The sequence below is a fragment of the Vicugna pacos genome, chromosome 18, assembly GCF_048564905.1.
Source record: "Vicugna pacos chromosome 18, VicPac4, whole genome shotgun sequence".
Lineage (NCBI taxonomy): Eukaryota > Metazoa > Chordata > Mammalia > Artiodactyla > Camelidae > Vicugna > Vicugna pacos.
This window is the reverse complement of record NC_133004.1, coordinates 41,252,401-41,268,437: the sequence shown is the minus strand read 5'-3', so window position 1 is coordinate 41,268,437 and position 16,037 is coordinate 41,252,401. Positions and strand designations below refer to the sequence as shown.

The 16,037-nt window shown below is 45.2% G+C and overlaps 2 protein-coding genes across 9 annotated transcripts in view; one reads left to right on the top strand and one right to left on the bottom strand.

Moving 5' to 3' along the window:
- Positions 1 to 11,256, bottom strand: part of ZCWPW1 (zinc finger CW-type and PWWP domain containing 1) — a 25,530-nt gene extending 14,274 nt beyond the window's left edge. Inside the window, exons 1-8 of one of the 6 annotated variants that reach the window (XM_072943222.1) lie at positions 11,177 to 11,256; positions 7,833 to 7,939; positions 4,647 to 4,705; positions 3,774 to 4,021; positions 3,205 to 3,283; positions 2,269 to 2,359; positions 1,829 to 1,986; positions 1,501 to 1,623 (exon numbers count right to left, since the gene is read on the bottom strand). In XM_072943222.1, coding sequence (XP_072799323.1) covers positions 1,501 to 1,623; positions 1,829 to 1,986; positions 2,269 to 2,359; positions 3,205 to 3,283; positions 3,774 to 4,021; positions 4,647 to 4,674 — 727 coding nt within the window. In that variant the 5' untranslated portion in view covers positions 4,675 to 4,705; positions 7,833 to 7,939; positions 11,177 to 11,256. Of the gene's footprint in view, positions 1 to 1,500; positions 1,624 to 1,828; positions 1,987 to 2,268; positions 2,360 to 3,204; positions 3,284 to 3,773; positions 4,022 to 4,646; positions 4,706 to 7,832; positions 7,943 to 9,907; positions 9,927 to 9,960; positions 10,515 to 11,176 lie in introns of those variants that run through there. The other 5 variants (XM_072943224.1, XM_072943220.1, XM_072943221.1 and 2 more) reach the window with 5 other exon arrangements.
- MEPCE (methylphosphate capping enzyme) lies at positions 10,513 to 16,037 on the top strand. Of its 3 annotated transcripts, none has more exons than XM_072943218.1 (5): positions 10,513 to 10,945; positions 12,524 to 13,619; positions 14,810 to 15,028; positions 15,197 to 15,323; positions 15,440 to 16,037. In XM_072943218.1, exons 2-5 carry the CDS (start codon positions 13,356 to 13,358, stop codon positions 15,490 to 15,492), a joined length of 663 nt encoding a protein of 220 aa, XP_072799319.1. In that variant the 5' UTR covers positions 10,513 to 10,945; positions 12,524 to 13,355; the 3' UTR covers positions 15,493 to 16,037. The 3 variants fall into 3 exon arrangements, with proteins under 3 accessions (XP_072799319.1, XP_072799318.1, XP_015107428.2); XM_072943217.1 differs by lacking the exon at positions 10,513 to 10,945 and adding an exon at positions 11,315 to 11,426; XM_015251942.3 differs by lacking the exon at positions 10,513 to 10,945 and having other exon boundaries at positions 11,580 to 13,619.

Sequence of the window (16,037 nt, the reverse complement as noted above, 5' to 3'; positions counted from 1 at the left end):
CTAAAAAAGGAAAAAATCTTCCCTTAACTTTATACCCACCCCCCTTTATTTGCTATTTCCCCCTCCTAGTTTTCACATCTAAACTATTGTAAAAAGTATTTATTCTCCAACTATAACCTACCAGTCACCCTTACCAACCTATACGTTGCTAATCAACACTTACAACTTCCTAACTGTAATATGCATTAAGCATTTTCAAATATTTATCCTCTTTGATGTTTTGTAGTAGCATTTGGCATGGCTACACACTCCTGCTTTCTCAAGCTTCTCTCCTCCCCTGGCATCTGTGATACTACACTCTCCTAGTTGTCCTCCTACTTTTCTGAGCTTTGTTTTCCCCCTGGGTAGCTTAGTTTTCTTCTTGGTTTTCTCCCTGGGTAGCTCTTCCCCTGCTCAACCCTAAATATTATGTTCCCCAGGGTTTTTCATCTAGTGCTCTCCTCTTTTCACTCTGCATCCTCTTCTTGATGAATAGGCATCCTATCCCAAATCCGTATCTCCCGCCCAGACCCCTTTCTTGAACTCTAAATCTCATCACAGATCCCGTAATTTATCCAAAGCTCAATTCATCATCTTCAACATGTTCTTTCTTCTAGTCTCCATTTCAGATCATGATCCTTCAGCCACTCACAGTCACTCATGCCAGAAAACAGGACCATCCTAGAGGCCTCACTCTTCCTCAGCTCTGATATCCAACTGGCAATCATATCGTATTTATCCTGCCTCCTAAAGATCTCAAATTTGTCCCCTCCTCTTCATTGCTACTGTCTGTCTTCCTTGCTTGGGTAATTATTTCTATGGGTCTAGTCTTGCTCCTGCCAGTCCATCTTCCATGCTAATGCCAGAGTGAGTTTTCTAAAATGCAAATCTTACCAAGTTTTCCCAGCTTAATGTCAATAGTTCCTCTTTACCTTTAAAACAAAATCCAAATCCCTTACCTTGACTTGTAAAGCCCTTTATGATCTGGCTCTTGCATACCTTTAGCCTTATCTCCCCATTCCTACAACCTCCTACTCCGCAACACACCCAAGAGCTACAACCATTAGCGCTCCTCCATGACTTTGCCAATAATTATCACTCTGACCCCCATTCCTACCTTAGTTCACCTGACTAAATAATACTTTAAGAGCTGGCTCAAGTGATATCTTTTCTTGGAAACTTTTCCAAGTCTACTCCCAACTTGTAGCTTTCTTTTTGGCCTTCCTTACAAGCCTGTCTCTCTCATGACAGGCTTATATTTGTTTCCTCTGCATTTACTCAGCACCTCCTAAAATGCCTTGTACATGGTAGGCAACCAACAACTGTGGATTATGACTGAAAAACTGAATGAATGACATCATTCTCTCTCTTTCTCAGCAGCATATTCTCTAAAAAGCAGCTGTGAGAGATAAATTATAGTCTTTGCTTGCAGAATTTCTGCTAACATCCTAATCCTTGCTTCTATCCACCACCTCCAATTTTTAAGCCCAGGTAGGTTTTCCAAACCATGGCTGAACTCACCAAAACCACTTCCCTCTCGTTTTTGTTGGTCCCTGATCTGAGAATGACCCTGAACAATTTTCTTCAGTTGGTCTTTCTGTCTGTGCTCATGTCCACTTTGGGCTTCCTCCATTTTCTCATATTCTGGGAAGATAAAACAAAACATTGTGGGGTAGAGAGATAAAGAAGGGGATCTTTGTAGATAGTAAGGCCAGTGAAAGAAGGAAGAATAGTCATAGCTTAATAGTTTCAAGTCTTGGGCTGAAAATTCTCAGCATGCCCACTGTTTCATTCCCTAATTTCATAAAGAAATTGAGCCGGATGTCAGTATATATCTGACTATACTTACGAGCTTCCTTCTTTCTTTTGCTTAAGGAGAATCTACCAAATTTCTTCTCAGAGGATGCAGGATCTGGATGGCCTGGCTTAGATGTCTTTATCTCAGGGATTACTCCACCTTCCTTAGAGGCTGAAATCTCTAGAATATGAGGTACCACTACCCTTTCTCTGAAAATAAGATTTTTAATTAAAAGGTAAAAGGGAGCAATTTGAAGTATACTTCTTTTGAAAAAATCCAAGGATAAAAGTTAGGAGGACAGGAAAATCCTAGGCTTTCTAGGGCCTTGGAGGTCCACTGGCCTATTTTTCCCAACTCAACTCAGGCACCTTTCCTGAGATGAGAGAAATCTACAGAAATATGAAAAATGACTAGGTAGATAGAGAGATGGATGACCATTTATCAATGTTAAGTCTACCCTGTGATCAACTCACCTCACTGGATAAACTTACCCATCAGCACTATCATTATCAGTAACAGAAGAAGAGATTCCCGGTTCCTTGTCTAATTGTGTACATCTTGTAGGCTGGGCACAGGAAGTCTCTGCAAAATCAAGGCTAGATTCCATTCCTCCCAAAACAAAATACTATAAGCAGAGAAGTAATTAAAGAAAATAACCACTCCATTATTTCCAAACTGTAAACTTTCACTAAAATATCTCCCATCAGTTGCCAAGAAGAGCTTACCTTTGGACTTCTGTCACACCATATAACTTTTAAGTTTTTTAATTCTCAGGAAAAACTGCAAATCTATATCCTTCTGCAAGCCTTTCCAGATTGATCTGCCTATTCCAGGATAGTCAGGTAATGTTAATTTTATTTTGTGTACATTACAGAAATTTTATGTACCGTGTTTTTATATCATTTCCTTCTCAAACTTTCTCCAGCTATACCTAAGAGTAGCTGAAAATGTCAAACCATTTTTCTTAGCCCCATTACTTTATGGAGAAGGCCTCAGGGCCTATGCTATAGAATTCCTTATTCTAAAACTCAAATTCCTGAGCATATGTTAAAACAGTATTGGAAACAAAAATATGCAAGGGTAGATGGAGACTAAGTTCTTCAAATATGGGAAAAACAACTTATCTTTTGTAAACAGATTGTAAACATATAAAAATAAATTTAAGTTATATTTTAAAAATCTAGGCGAGATTATATTTATATTCTAAAGTCAATATAATCTATGTTTCTAAAAGTCTTTACCACCTAAGGTGGTTTAGCTATAGTCCTGTTAATAGAAGATGAAGATTTAAAAATATTTCAAAGTCCCATCTAATACTTCCTTAATTAGAAAGATGGAGGGAAGGAGAGAAAATATAAATTTACTCTACCCCTCAGATAAGTTTCTTTGCCTAACTGAGACTCTTTTACTCTTTCTATAAGCCATACCCAGGCACTCCTGGAGGGACTTCCGTAGCACAATCTGGACAATCTCTTCAAATTCTGCATCGGTAAGACTTGATTTTTCCTGCAGAGAGAAGGGTAGGGGAGAAAAACTGTTCATCTTTCCCTGGTCCTCCTCTCTGACTAGCCGAGGAAGTCGCCTTTAGATGAGGCAGTAAGTTCATAAGGCTGAGAGCATGAAGTTAACCTAAGGATTCCATAAATTCTATCCAACAATTCCTGGGAGTAAAGGAGTCAAAGAAAAGGAGAAAGTTTATAAAGTCTCTGGCTACTTCTACTCTCAACCTGTATCCCACCTCAGCCCCGACCTACCTGGCATTCCCTACTAAATGCTTTCATCAAAACATTTTTTACCTCCTTGAGAAGAAAATGGAAGCCCCCAAAAAGGAATAAAAAACTGAAACTACAAAATGAATTTCCCCTGTGGCATTTACCACATTCAAATTTATGTTATAAATATTTAAATGTCTCTTCTGAAATGAAAAGATTCTGTTTGCCTAGGCTGGGTGACTAGGAGAAATTGTCCCACTAGAGCCCATCCATCTAACTTTTACCTTTTCTTTCTTCTCTGCTTTCTTGTTGTTTTGGGCCTTTCTTTTTATTTCCTGGCCACCACCTGGACCATTTTCTGTGGTTGCTTTCTCCTCTTTCTTCTCTAACCTGGCCTGTAGCAGGCTTGGCCTGGCCTCTGGGGAACTGATCCCCAGGATCTCCTCCTTAGATGAGTTAAGGCTACAGGGCATCAGGCTATGCAATTTTTGTGCAGGTGGGGCAAAGGTTTTCTTCGGTCCCTTCCCACATTCTGAAAGAAATTTGATCATCAAATGGAATTTATTAAACATGGAATCTAGCACAAAAATTGCCAAACATTGCTCAATGATTGACCATATCAGACTTACCTGGAGAGCTTTCAACAAGTTCAGATTCCTAGGCCTCTCTCCTCATTCAACACCCCCAGCTCCCCACTCTCTCACCCCTGCCCTGAGATTCTGATGAAGCTGTTTGAAGTGAAGCCTAGGAATCTGTCATTTTACAAGGCTATCTAGATGATTCTGATGCACTTTCAGGTTTAGGAACCACTGACTAATTCAAAGGTGACAAATATAAGCACACAGGAAACTGAAGTATTCAAATGTGAAAATTTTTTAAATTTGCTTATTTTAACTTTGTGCAAAATTTTATGGGAAATCAGAGTTTTTTTTAAATGGTCAAAATCTACAAATGATGTAATGAAAATTATAATGATCCTCCCAAGTATAAGTAATATATCTTTCTTCTGAGCTTCCATAATACTTTAGAGAGTCTAAAAAGTAGTAACTTTAACAGTGGACACAAAATATATATGTGAACTGAGCTTCTCTTTGGTGAGAAGGGTGTCCAAATTGATCACAGGCTGAGAAAGGGGAGGAAAATGACTCTTGACTCACCTTCTTTACTCTGCAAGGTTGTCATCATTCAGCTCAGAAGCTATACTTTCTTTATGCCTCTAGTAGAAAAAAGAAACAGCTATGACTCTGAATGAACATGACTTCACAACTTTCTTCTCTCCCTGTCTTCTTGGGTTCAGGATAGCTTTGCCTGGGATGCCTGTACTACATTTTCTGCCTTCTTGACTACAATTCTACTCCTCAGTAGTGCCAGTTACATGCTGGAGGATAATGAGAGTTACTGTTTTAAAGATAAGCAACAATCCTTAGTGTTTTAAGTGCCTAGAACCATGTCCAACGTGAAGTAGGTAATTGTAAGTAGGTGGAAATGGTAGTGGTAGAGATATGTTAAAAAAACAAAACTCAGCTGAGTAAATTTTGAGGATCTTACTGGCTTTAATAAACAATACATTGGATGCTGAATCAGGCAGCATCCAATCCAGCAGATAGATAGGAGCTCCAAAGAGCTGGACAAAATTAAAGATTTCTACAGGCAAAAAGGAGCAGAAACAGGAAATAACACTAGGCAAAAAAAAAAAAAAAAAAAGGCAGATTGGTTATCCAAGGTGACTTTCCTTTAGCGGATTCCTGGAGTCTATCAGGATTACCTAACTAGTGCTGATCAAGCAATTCCTGATTGACTGGTTTAAGATTCCATTTCTGGGAAAGCCAAACTGTAATTAAGTCTTGGTTTGGTGACATAGGGCTTAGCCTAAGTGACCCCATTAGGGGCCTCTTATTAAAACAAGACATGTTTTAGAAGATGGAAGTATAAGGAGTAGTAAAGTAGTAGTAGTAGGGTGTGGACAGTCCTAGGAGTTAAAGAGTGAGCATTTTCTTCAGCAAGATAACCTCATTTCACAAGGTTCTCCTAAATGCTTAAAACACAAATTGGCAATTCTCCAACCTAATTCAGAGGTCCCTTAGGCACAGAGAATCACCGTTTATTTTATTTATTGAAGTACAGTCAGTTATAATGTGTCTATTTCTGGTGTCTAGCACAATGTCTCAGTCATGCATATGCATACATATATTTGGAGAACCACCTTTTAAACATCACTATAATATGCATTCCTTTTACTTAGCTCCTCTAGTCCAATACATTTCCCAATGTGCTGGATTCTATCCATTTCTATTCATGGCTCAGAAATATTTGGTAACCAGCAGAGGTCTCCACAGAAGCTAATAATAAGAACCTAGCACCTTCACTCTTATCCATAGTTTATCTATAGCTGTCTACTCACAGATGCTCTACACGACATCAATATGCTTCATTATTTCTACCAAAGTTGTGACTAACAATAGTGGGTAACACTTCTTCAGCACTGACTATATTCTTGAATATGTCATCTCATTCAATTCTCCCAATAAATCTATGAGATAGATTCCATTATACACTTGGGGAAATTGAGGCTTAGAGGAATTTAGAGATTTTAAGTAATTGATAAATAGTAAAATCAGGATTAGAAGTGGTCTGATTTATACGTTTGCACTATGAGCTGTGCTACACTACATCCCAATATTCTAGTTCAGTAGTTCAGTCCTTCACTCTGTTTTAATATCACAGCATACGTGTAAAGTATACATTAAAAGTACACATTGAAACACACAGAAAATTATATTTCTAGGTCAAAGGCTGCTCACAGCCATAGACAACTGAGGAGTAAGAGTCAGAGGTATCCAGCCATAAGAGAGGTTGAAGAGTATTTCTACACAGCTATAAGTCATTAGTGGCCCCGCAGAGTGCCATGACTTACCTTGTGATGTTCTAAGAACTTACACATTTTTCCAGTTTATACGTTCCATTATTGATATTATTTCTACTCAGCTGTTAGAAGAGAACTGCCTTTTGTCTTATCAGCCTGAATTTCTTATAACCTTTCTACCCAATTTTCTTTAGGCTTAGAGTATATAAGCCATTCTTATTTTTGTAACATTTAGAATAAGCATTACAGCTCTAGGAAAGTCTTTAGAGGTTATAACGTGCCATTTCTCCTTTTTAACAGATGACAAAATATGTAAAGAGAGGTTAAGTGGTTGGCCCAAAGCCTCAGTGTTAACACACTGAGCCAAGATGAATCTGGGCCTTTGGCTTCTAAATTCTAATAACACGTCTATTCTTCTCAATGATCTTATTTCTGGCTGTTGGTTTTAAGTACTTTTGAGTGCCCTAGACCTGAAACTCAATCTTCCAACTCTGCCATCTCCCATTATAAAGAGATCCAAAAGCAGCATAGAATGGATCCTTTGGTTCATATATTCTTCCCTCTAAGGATCTGAGAATTTTAAGACCCTCAAATGATCAAGCTAAACACTCAGGCATTCAGGGTGTAGAGTTCCTCCCTCTAGTCCCCAGATGAATTCAAAAGATATTGGGGACTTGACTTAGTGTGGTCACTGCATGGCTGAATGTAAAGTATTTTTAAATTATGTCTTTGGTATTTTTCTGTTCCTTTTCTTAATTATATAAATGCAAATAATTCAAATGTGCTGTTCTAAAGTCACTACTTTTCCTTTATATTAAGGAGCATACCTTCTCACTGTTTCCATCCTTGCCTTCTTTATAATAATCCTAAATAGAAGCTAGAAACTGCATAAAATTAGGCTGCAAAAGGAACAATAATTTTACCACAAATGACAAACATATCTTCTCCAAGACTCTAGAATTCCAAAAATGATCATGAGAAGTCCATATGAATGTAATGAGAATTATAAGAGCTTTATGAGAAAAGCAAAATGAAAATTAGTGTATTTGAAATGACAAAATTTGATTTTTTTAAATGTATATCTATATAATATGCTTGTGTATCCATAAACTAGCTCTGGAAGAATACACAAGAAACTGACAAAAGTGCCTCGCAGGGAATGGAATTGGGTGGCTGGGGGTGGAAGGGAGCTTTCTACTGTACCCTCTTGTGTAACTCCAGCATTTTACACATACTTCATCATTTCAAAGTGATTTTTTAAAATTCTAACTTCTTTAAAGAAAATAAAGAGTATTTTGATCAAGGTAAAACTTTTCCAATAGTTAGGCTTAAATCATTACATAAACCTATACTGACCTCTCTAGGCCAAAATGTGTTACTGGAGCCCCAACTAACTAAATAAAATTGTGGATCATTGTTGAGTTAATAAGATATAGTAAGGGTGTGATGAAGGACTTTATTTTTTAAAAAAATCTCTAACCTGATCAATAGAGAAGGGAAAGCCAGGAAGTCTCTGTCTGACAACTCAAGTCTCTGCTCTTCTGTTTTGGATGAAGTATTTTCTTCCACAATAGCAAATACTGAAATCTACTTCAGAGAGAGAAAAACAATTTTAAAGACAGTAATAAATACACAAAATACCAACTTTCATCTGACCAGTTACTAAATGACTGGGGTCTCTAGACATAGGAATATTTGAGGTTTTAGTTTCTCTTTTCCTACTTGGGATGAAAAAGAGAGGAAAAAATCCAATAAAGCTTTACATGTGAAAGTAAAAGAAAGTTCTATAACCACATCCTAACCACTTAACTGACATAAGAAAGAAGGGTGGATAAGGAGAAAAAAACAACTTAGAAGTAATAAAGGAAACCAAATCAGGTGTTTCAAAAGATACAGTTTCGTTTCACTTAGAACACTAAAAATCATCAGTCTTATTTTAAGATGAAATTATCTAGTTCAGCGTTCTCAGTGTGATCCAAAGACCTCTGGGGGGGTCCCCTCCATTTTCCAACTACTTATCTGTGTTAGGCTGGGTTTTCTCATATTCTTCAACCAAAACAAACAGAACAGATTGATTTCAGAAACAGAGGAAAATCCAGCTGTTTTCTATTAAGCCAGACATGAAAGAGATTTGCAGAAATGTAAAATAACACCATTCTCCACATTAAATTTCTTTCATTTAGGAAAATATTTTTTTCATTAGAATGTTACCTATGTTAATACGTAACAGGTTTATTAATGTTACTTTAAAGTTAATAAATATTTAATTTTTTCTCAGTTTAATACCTAATATATTAATATCAATAGATGCATAAATAGAGATAAACCAATCTTTGGAGTCCTCCATAATTTTTAAGATTATAAAAGGGTTCTGAGACTAGGAAGTCTGAGAACTGATCTAGCCAAACAAGGTAACTCAATTTTGTCAATATTTTTCAAAAAGCATTAATCCCTCCACCCACCCACCCCCATTTAGAATATGCTCACAAATTTCTCTCCTCCTAACTATCCAGTTTTTCCTTCTTTATACTGTCCCTGGAACCCCTGGTCTAAGAGAACAAAAGTAAACCCTTTAGAATTGTCTTCTAACACAGATCCTGTCAGCCTTAAAAAAAAAAAAACAAACCTGTATTTAAAAACCATATTTAACATCTCCTTTAAGCTGGAGTTTGATTTCCCTATGTCATTAATGGCATGTAGGCCTCTGTTATTTTCATGCCTCCATTAGGAAGTTTTCTTTTCTTTTTCTTTTTTTCATGTGTGTGCGCTCAGCAAGCATGATTTAAAACTTTGAACAAAGACAGAAAGAAGAAATGATCCCAGCTACTGGTACTGCCCATATTAGACTACGTAACAAGACATTCACTGTCATAACTACTTGAAGTAAATCTTTTACAGAATCTACGGTGACCTAAGGCTTCTTGGTTCAGAGAGTGCAAGGAAGAAATGAGATAGGGCCACTTACCACCAAAACGGACTCTTTCGGGACCCTGTCTTTGTTTACACCCTTCACTCCCCGAAATGCTTCTACGGGTGTCCCTAATTGTTCTCGACCTCAAAGTAGCCTTTTTGTGTTATTTTCACAACACAGAAAAGGGCACATGCCCACGAACTCCCAGACCCTTGCACCATTTTTTTCCTCACAGAGTGACAAGGTTTGGAACGCTAAAAGGCCTCCTCCTGCCTTTAAAGCCAAAGGGAAGAATTTCCTGTGATCCGCATTTTCCCTCTCTTTCCTCACCAATTGTGTCTTAAGAACAGCAATTAACATGGGAGATACCACCGGGTCAAAAGTCCTTGACTCCCCTCAAAGGGTAAAACAGTGGCTTTCTAGCCTCTCTTCTCCATCAAGAACCCCAGAATGAGAGAATTTCCCCTCAGCTCCCCCTCCCCGCCCCCACCCCGCGGAGGCACCAGGATCCTCATTCTCGCTCAGCCCTTGATATTGGGTTACTCTTGTTTGTTGGGAGTGAGTTTGCGTTTATAGATTCTAAGGAGAGGGGTAAGAGTCGGTCGTCGCCCTGAAGAGAAAACTTCTCCTCAGGAGACAGATACCAGGATTGGCCGCATCTAGAACCTTCAGCTGCAACCGGAGAAGCACTAGGTACCTTCCGAAGCGAAGAGGACCTAAGAGCGAGGAGCAGAACGAGCTACTGCCGTGATTCCAAAAGCTCCTCCAATCTCGACCCAGTTTTCCCGCCACCAAGGAAAGGCGCGAGGCCACGCACGAGCTCCACCCCCACCCCCAACAGCGGCGTGCTCGCAGGGCTGGGGCGCATGCGCAGCTGGAAGCCGCTTCTGCGTTTGCGCAGCAGTGTTATTGCCGCCATCTTCCAACCGAAGGCCGTGTAAAACTACAAATCCCATAATCCTCGTTGGCCACTGTTCTTAGGTGGCAGAATAGCGCCTGATCGTTCATAAAGCCTATCTTCCTTTTACTAATTTTTCTCTCTGCTCCAGACTGCCTTTTCCTTCTTCTTTTCGTTCCCTGATTCCCATTATTCCTTTTAGTCTCCTCTACGCCCTTAATTTGATATTTTGAGACTATCCTTAACCCCACTCTCGTCTCTTCTGCCCTCTTCTCAGCCACAGGACCTGCATCCCCAACTGCTATGGGCAGGGAGAACGGGCCACCTAGTACCCCCTTGGAAAGGGCGTTAAGTAGCTTCTTTCCCATTGGCTGAGGCAGGGGGCCCAAAGCAGGCCGAAACGTCTTCCCCGCCCACATTCGTTTTTATATAAGGCGGCGCAAAGCCGCAGCGCGCGCTCGGGAAGGCCTGTGTACGAGGGGGCGGTGGCAGTGTTGATGGATGCACAGCTATTGGTGGCTGTGGTGGGCGCCGGGGTCGTTGTCCGCGGGCTGGGGGGCTCGTGCGCAGGCGTCGGGTGGTGGGTGGAGGCGTTGGTGTAGGGGCGGTGGAGGCGGAGGAGACGGAGGAGAGGGCGTGGTGTCCCCAGGTGATCGTGATTGGGGGAAGGCTGGGGAGCGAGAAAACCACTCGGCCGTTTCGGGGAAGAGGAAGTTGGACTGTAACATCGCTTGTTTTATCGCCTTTTTTTTTTTCAGTTCAGCAGAGAATATTTTCCAGGGGGGTGAGTTAAAATGATCTATCGTATTATATTGAGAACAGTTTGTAGGAAGACGGTTAGTACGCTCCGCTCTTTCCCTCCCCCCTACTTTTAGATTCACTCCTCCGCTCCCTCGCAAACCTTTCTAAATAGGTGGGCAAAGGGGGCAGCAAGTTATGAATAATTCATGAGGGCCGCCCCGTTCCTCCCTCACGCCCTTCCGAATCGTGCTGACGCACGTTTCGTGTACCAAACCTGAGGAAGCGACGTAACAGTCCCCGCCCCTCGGACGGAGGGCGGGGCGTCATCTCCAGCACGTGCTGCATCTACCCGCGCAAGCCCAAAAGGGTGTGCGCAGGCGCTGCCCGCTAGGGGGAGGAAGGGGGCGGGGTAGGGAGGTTGCTGGTTTTAGAGCCGGGCGGAGACCGCTGAGACTCATTCCTCAGGAACAAGGGTCGGGTGTCAAGGAGACCTTTTCACTCCAGCTCCCCGACCCCCGCCTACGGTGGGTGGGATCGCGCGGCACAGACAAAGGATATCAGTAGGGACGGACATAGCTGCGAAGGGAAGTAGGGTGTCAGTTTCGGGTGGTGGGCTTTTTCTGGGGGGGCTGAGGGAGGCTATATTTAAACTCCCGGAGCCGTTAAGTTGCTTCGTACTCCGATGCGCGCGCAACCAGGGTGGTGGCGGAGTGCGCATGCGTGATTCCGGGACGAGAGGAACGCGCTCCAGCAGTGCGCGCTCGCGGCGAAGCGGTAGTGGTAGAGGAGAAAGGGGTCGGCGCACGCGCGGTTGATTCCTCGAGTTGTTCGGGTCTCGCGGGCATCTTGTTTTGATCTCGCGGGCGAGTGGGGCGCGCTTCGGGGGAGGCGCTTGGGCGCGAGACTAGGCGAGAAGAGCAGAGCTGCGCGCGCACTCGGGAAAGGGAAGGGAACGGGGTCTAGAAAGGGGGGTTAAGTCCCCTGGTCCCCCCTGGTTTCCCTCGACTGGGACGGAATAAGGGGAGGAAATGATCGAGATGGCGGCGGAGAAGGAGCCGTTTCTGGTGCCAGCCCCGCCGCCACCACTCAAAGATGAGTCGGGCGGAGGGGGCGGCCCCACGGTGCAGCCGCACCGAGAGGCCGCCTCCGGGGAGCTCCGCGGCGGGACGCAGCGTGGGCCGGGCCCGCGCGCGCACTCGGCTGGGTCCCCGGCTTCTGGGACTGGCAAGGAGAGCCCCGGGGCTGCATCCACCCCTCGGTTTGGCCAGTCGCAGCAGCAACGAGGGGGCGGCCCCCAGGCGCAGTCGCACGGGGAGGCCCGCTTGTCGGATCCCCACGGGCGAGCCGCTCCCCCGGACGTGGGGGAGGAGCGACGTGGAGGGGGCGGAACAGAACTGGGCCCCCCTGCCCCGCCTCGACCCCGTAATGGCTATCAGCCCCATCGACCCCCTGGGGGAGGTGGGGGGAAGAGGAGAAATAGCTGTAATGTAGGGGGAGGTGGTGGAGGCTTCAAACATCCGGCCTTCAAGAGGCGCAGGCGGGTTAATTCGGACTGTGACTCTGTCTTACCTTCCAACTTCCTCCTGGGGGGCAATATCTTTGATCCACTGAACCTGAATAGCCTCCTGGATGAGGAAGTGAGCCGCGCACTCAATGCAGAGACCCCTAAGTCATCCCCACTTCCGGCCAAGGGGCGAGATCCAGTGGAGATCCTCATCCCCAAAGATATTACTGACCCTCTCAGTCTGAATACTTGCACTGATGAGGCCCAAGTAATTCTTGCTTCACCACTCAAGACTGGTCGGAAGCGGCATAGACACCGGGGACAGCACCACCAGCAGCAGCAGCAGCAGCAACAGCAGCAGCAGCAGGCAACTGGAGGGACCGATAGCCACTCCGTGCTGCCCACAGCCCCCCTCACTCCCTCACTCCATGGGGAGGGCACCATACAGCAGCAGCGGCATAGGGGCCAGAACCGGGACGTCCCCCAACCCTATGAACTCAACACAGCCATCAACTGCAGGGATGAGGTCGTGTCACCCCTTCCATCTGCCCTGCAGGGTCCCTCAGGCTCCCTTTCAGCCCCTCCAGCTGCCTCAGTTACCTCTGCACCCCCATCTTCCTCCTCACGACATCGCAAACGTCGCAGGACTTCCAGCAAGTCAGAGGCAGGGGCTCGGGGTGGAGGCCAGGGTCCCAAGGAAAAGGGCCGAGGGAGTGGGGGAGGCCGCCACCAGGTCCACCCACTGCCTGCAGCAGGTTTCAAAAAGCAACAGCGCAAGTTCCAGTATGGGAATTACTGCAAGTACTATGGGTACCGCAATCCTTCTTGTGAGGATGGTCGCCTTCGGGTGTTGAAACCTGAGTGGTTTCGGGGTCGGGACGTCCTAGATCTGGGCTGCAATGTGGGCCACCTGACCCTGAGCATTGCCTGTAAGTGGGGCCCATCCCGCATGGTGGGTCTGGATATTGATGCCCGGCTCATCCACTCTGCCCGCCAAAACATCCGACACTACCTGTCCGAAGAGCTGCGTCTGCCACCCCAGACTTCTGAAGGGGACCCAGGAGCAGAGAGTGAGGAAGGGACCACAACCATCCGAAAGAGGAGCTGCTTCCCAGCCTCACTGTCAGCCAGTCGGGGTCCCATTGCTGCACCCCAAGTGCCCTTGGATGGAGCTGACACATCCGTCTTCCCCAACAATGTTGTCTTCGTCACGGTAAGAGGGTCTGCAGGCTCTTGGGGTAAGGCCAGGAATGATGAAGAGACTAACTGGGAACATGGCAGGGCCAGGTTATGACCCAGGGGGTTTCTGTGCATGCACCCCTCCATAGGAGAACCAAACCCTCAAGAGAAGGGTCTGAATCTGCGACTGATTCGCTGGGTCTCTCTCCCCTCTTATAACCTGGAAAGGTGGGGGCTCTACCTGGGGTCTCTTCTCATAACTACAAGCCCCAAGATAGGGCTGACTCCTTGTGCCCTGCTCTGATCCTGTGCTGTAATCCAGACCTGTCCACCATCTGATAGGGGCTGCTGCTCTCTAGGGGATTTGGTCCACATGAAAACTTGTCCTCCAACCTACTGAAGGTGCATGAAGGGATAAGTGGCAGACGTGCAGTGTCTTGGGGTAGGGGTAGTTTCTATTCTTCAATAGGGACCTGTTTGCATTAGATGGTAGAGTTGATTAAACAGTGTCTGGCCAGGGACTTACTTGACTTGGCCTTAGATCATCTCCACACTGACCCCAGATGGTGGAATGGGGAAAAATCAGAAAGTCCTCTGCATGCAAGAGTATTTTTCAGTGTCTGGCCCCTAACCGCACACGGCTCCCCATAAAGTGCCCCAGTTAGGCCACCTGCAGGAATAGCTGGCAGTGTGTTGGGTTCCACCTTGAAGAATGGACATTGTGGAGGGTGGTAATGAGCTTCTCATCTAGGAAAGGATTCCTGAGGGAGTGGGCTCATTTCTCTGGGAGAAAGGGGAGACTAGGTCTGAACCTGCCAGCCCTAACCACAGGGAAGGACCCCACAGTTCTCCCTTTCAAACCTGGGTTAGGTCCGTTTGCAGAATGTTCAGTCACTCAGCTTAATGCTTTTGGAGTGGGAATAAAGTACTGGACGGGGTCTTGAGAGAACCCCAGCATTCTTTCTCTGCAGTCTGACCCCCTCTTTGGTGATCTCATAGGTAATTTGCTCAGTTTAAAATTACCCTGGCTCCGTTTTTATGTTTGATTGGCTTACCACCAATAGAAACCGAGAGAATGAGACTCAGAGAGGGCGCCATCTGGGAGTTATTCTGAGGAGTATCAGAAGATGGTGGCCAAGGACTAAAGTCAGGCCATGGAGTAGGTTCTGTGGCAGCAGAGGTTTTCATGCCTCTGTTGACCTCATCCCCAATTCTTGCCCTCAGGGTAACTATGTGCTGGATCGAGATGAGCTGGTGGAGGCCCAAACACCCGAGTACGATGTGGTGCTCTGCCTCAGCCTCACCAAGTGGGTGCATCTGAACTGGGGAGACGAGGGGCTGAAGCGTATGTTTCGCCGGATCTACCGGCACTTACGTCCTGGGGGCATCCTGGTCCTGGAGCCCCAGCCTTGGTCATCTTACGGCAAGAGAAAGACCCTTACGGTGAGTTGAGGTTTTTGTGGAAATTGGGACTCTCCTTTCTTTAGTTGAGTCAAGGAAGCAGAAAGGGAAGGACTTCCTGAATAAGGTGAAGAGGCTCCCCGGGTGGGCATCCTCTTCTACCATCTGAGAAGGCAACAAGCTGAAGTGGTCCCCTGCCCTCCTCCCTAGGAAACAATCTACAAGAACTACTATCGAATCCAGCTGAAGCCAGAGCAGTTCAGTTCCTACCTGACATCCCCAGAGGTGGGCTTCTCCAGCTATGAGCTTGTGGCCACACCCCACAACACCTCCAAAGGTAAGGTTGGCTTATTTTGTTGGGAGAGGAAGGGAGGCCAGTCCTGGTGTAGGGTAAAGACCTTGTGGAGAGTCTTAAGGTCCTGCCAATCCCTCCTGATTACACTCTTCTTTCAGGCTTCCAGCGTCCTGTGTATCTGTTCCACAAGGCCCGTTCCCCCAGCCACTAAGTGGCCTCCTGAACAGAAAGTGTGCAGAAACTGCCTGCTGCTCCTAAGGACCTGGGGGAAGAGGAAAGTATCCCAAGGTCTTTCCTTTCTGGCTCCAAAAATAGTTTCCTTTCTTGGATCTGCAACGAAAGCTTTTCCTGTGTTGCTGCCCCAGCCTCTTCCCTACATCTCTGGCACCTAAGCAGCAAGCCCAGCTGTGCTGGAGTTACCATCATCTTCCTCTCCCCTAGCCCACTGGGCTGGATGGCATGGACTGTTTGCTGACCTCTGTTCTCCTAGGGCACGGGAGGTGGGGGGTATCAAGTTCTCTAGCCTTTTTCTCCTGTTCTCCCAAGGAGAGATTCTCATTTCTCCTTGGCTCTTGTCCCTAGCTGCGTTTCAGTGGACCACGGATGATGGACTGAGGGTTAAAAAGGGGAAGTTGGTGGGGAGGCATGCAGGTACTGTGAAAATCCTTCCCTCTGCTGTCCCCCATTGGGAAAGGGGGTTGGGTTTGGAATGTGAGAACAGCACAATAAACTTGATGTTTAGGGCAGTGGCCCCCA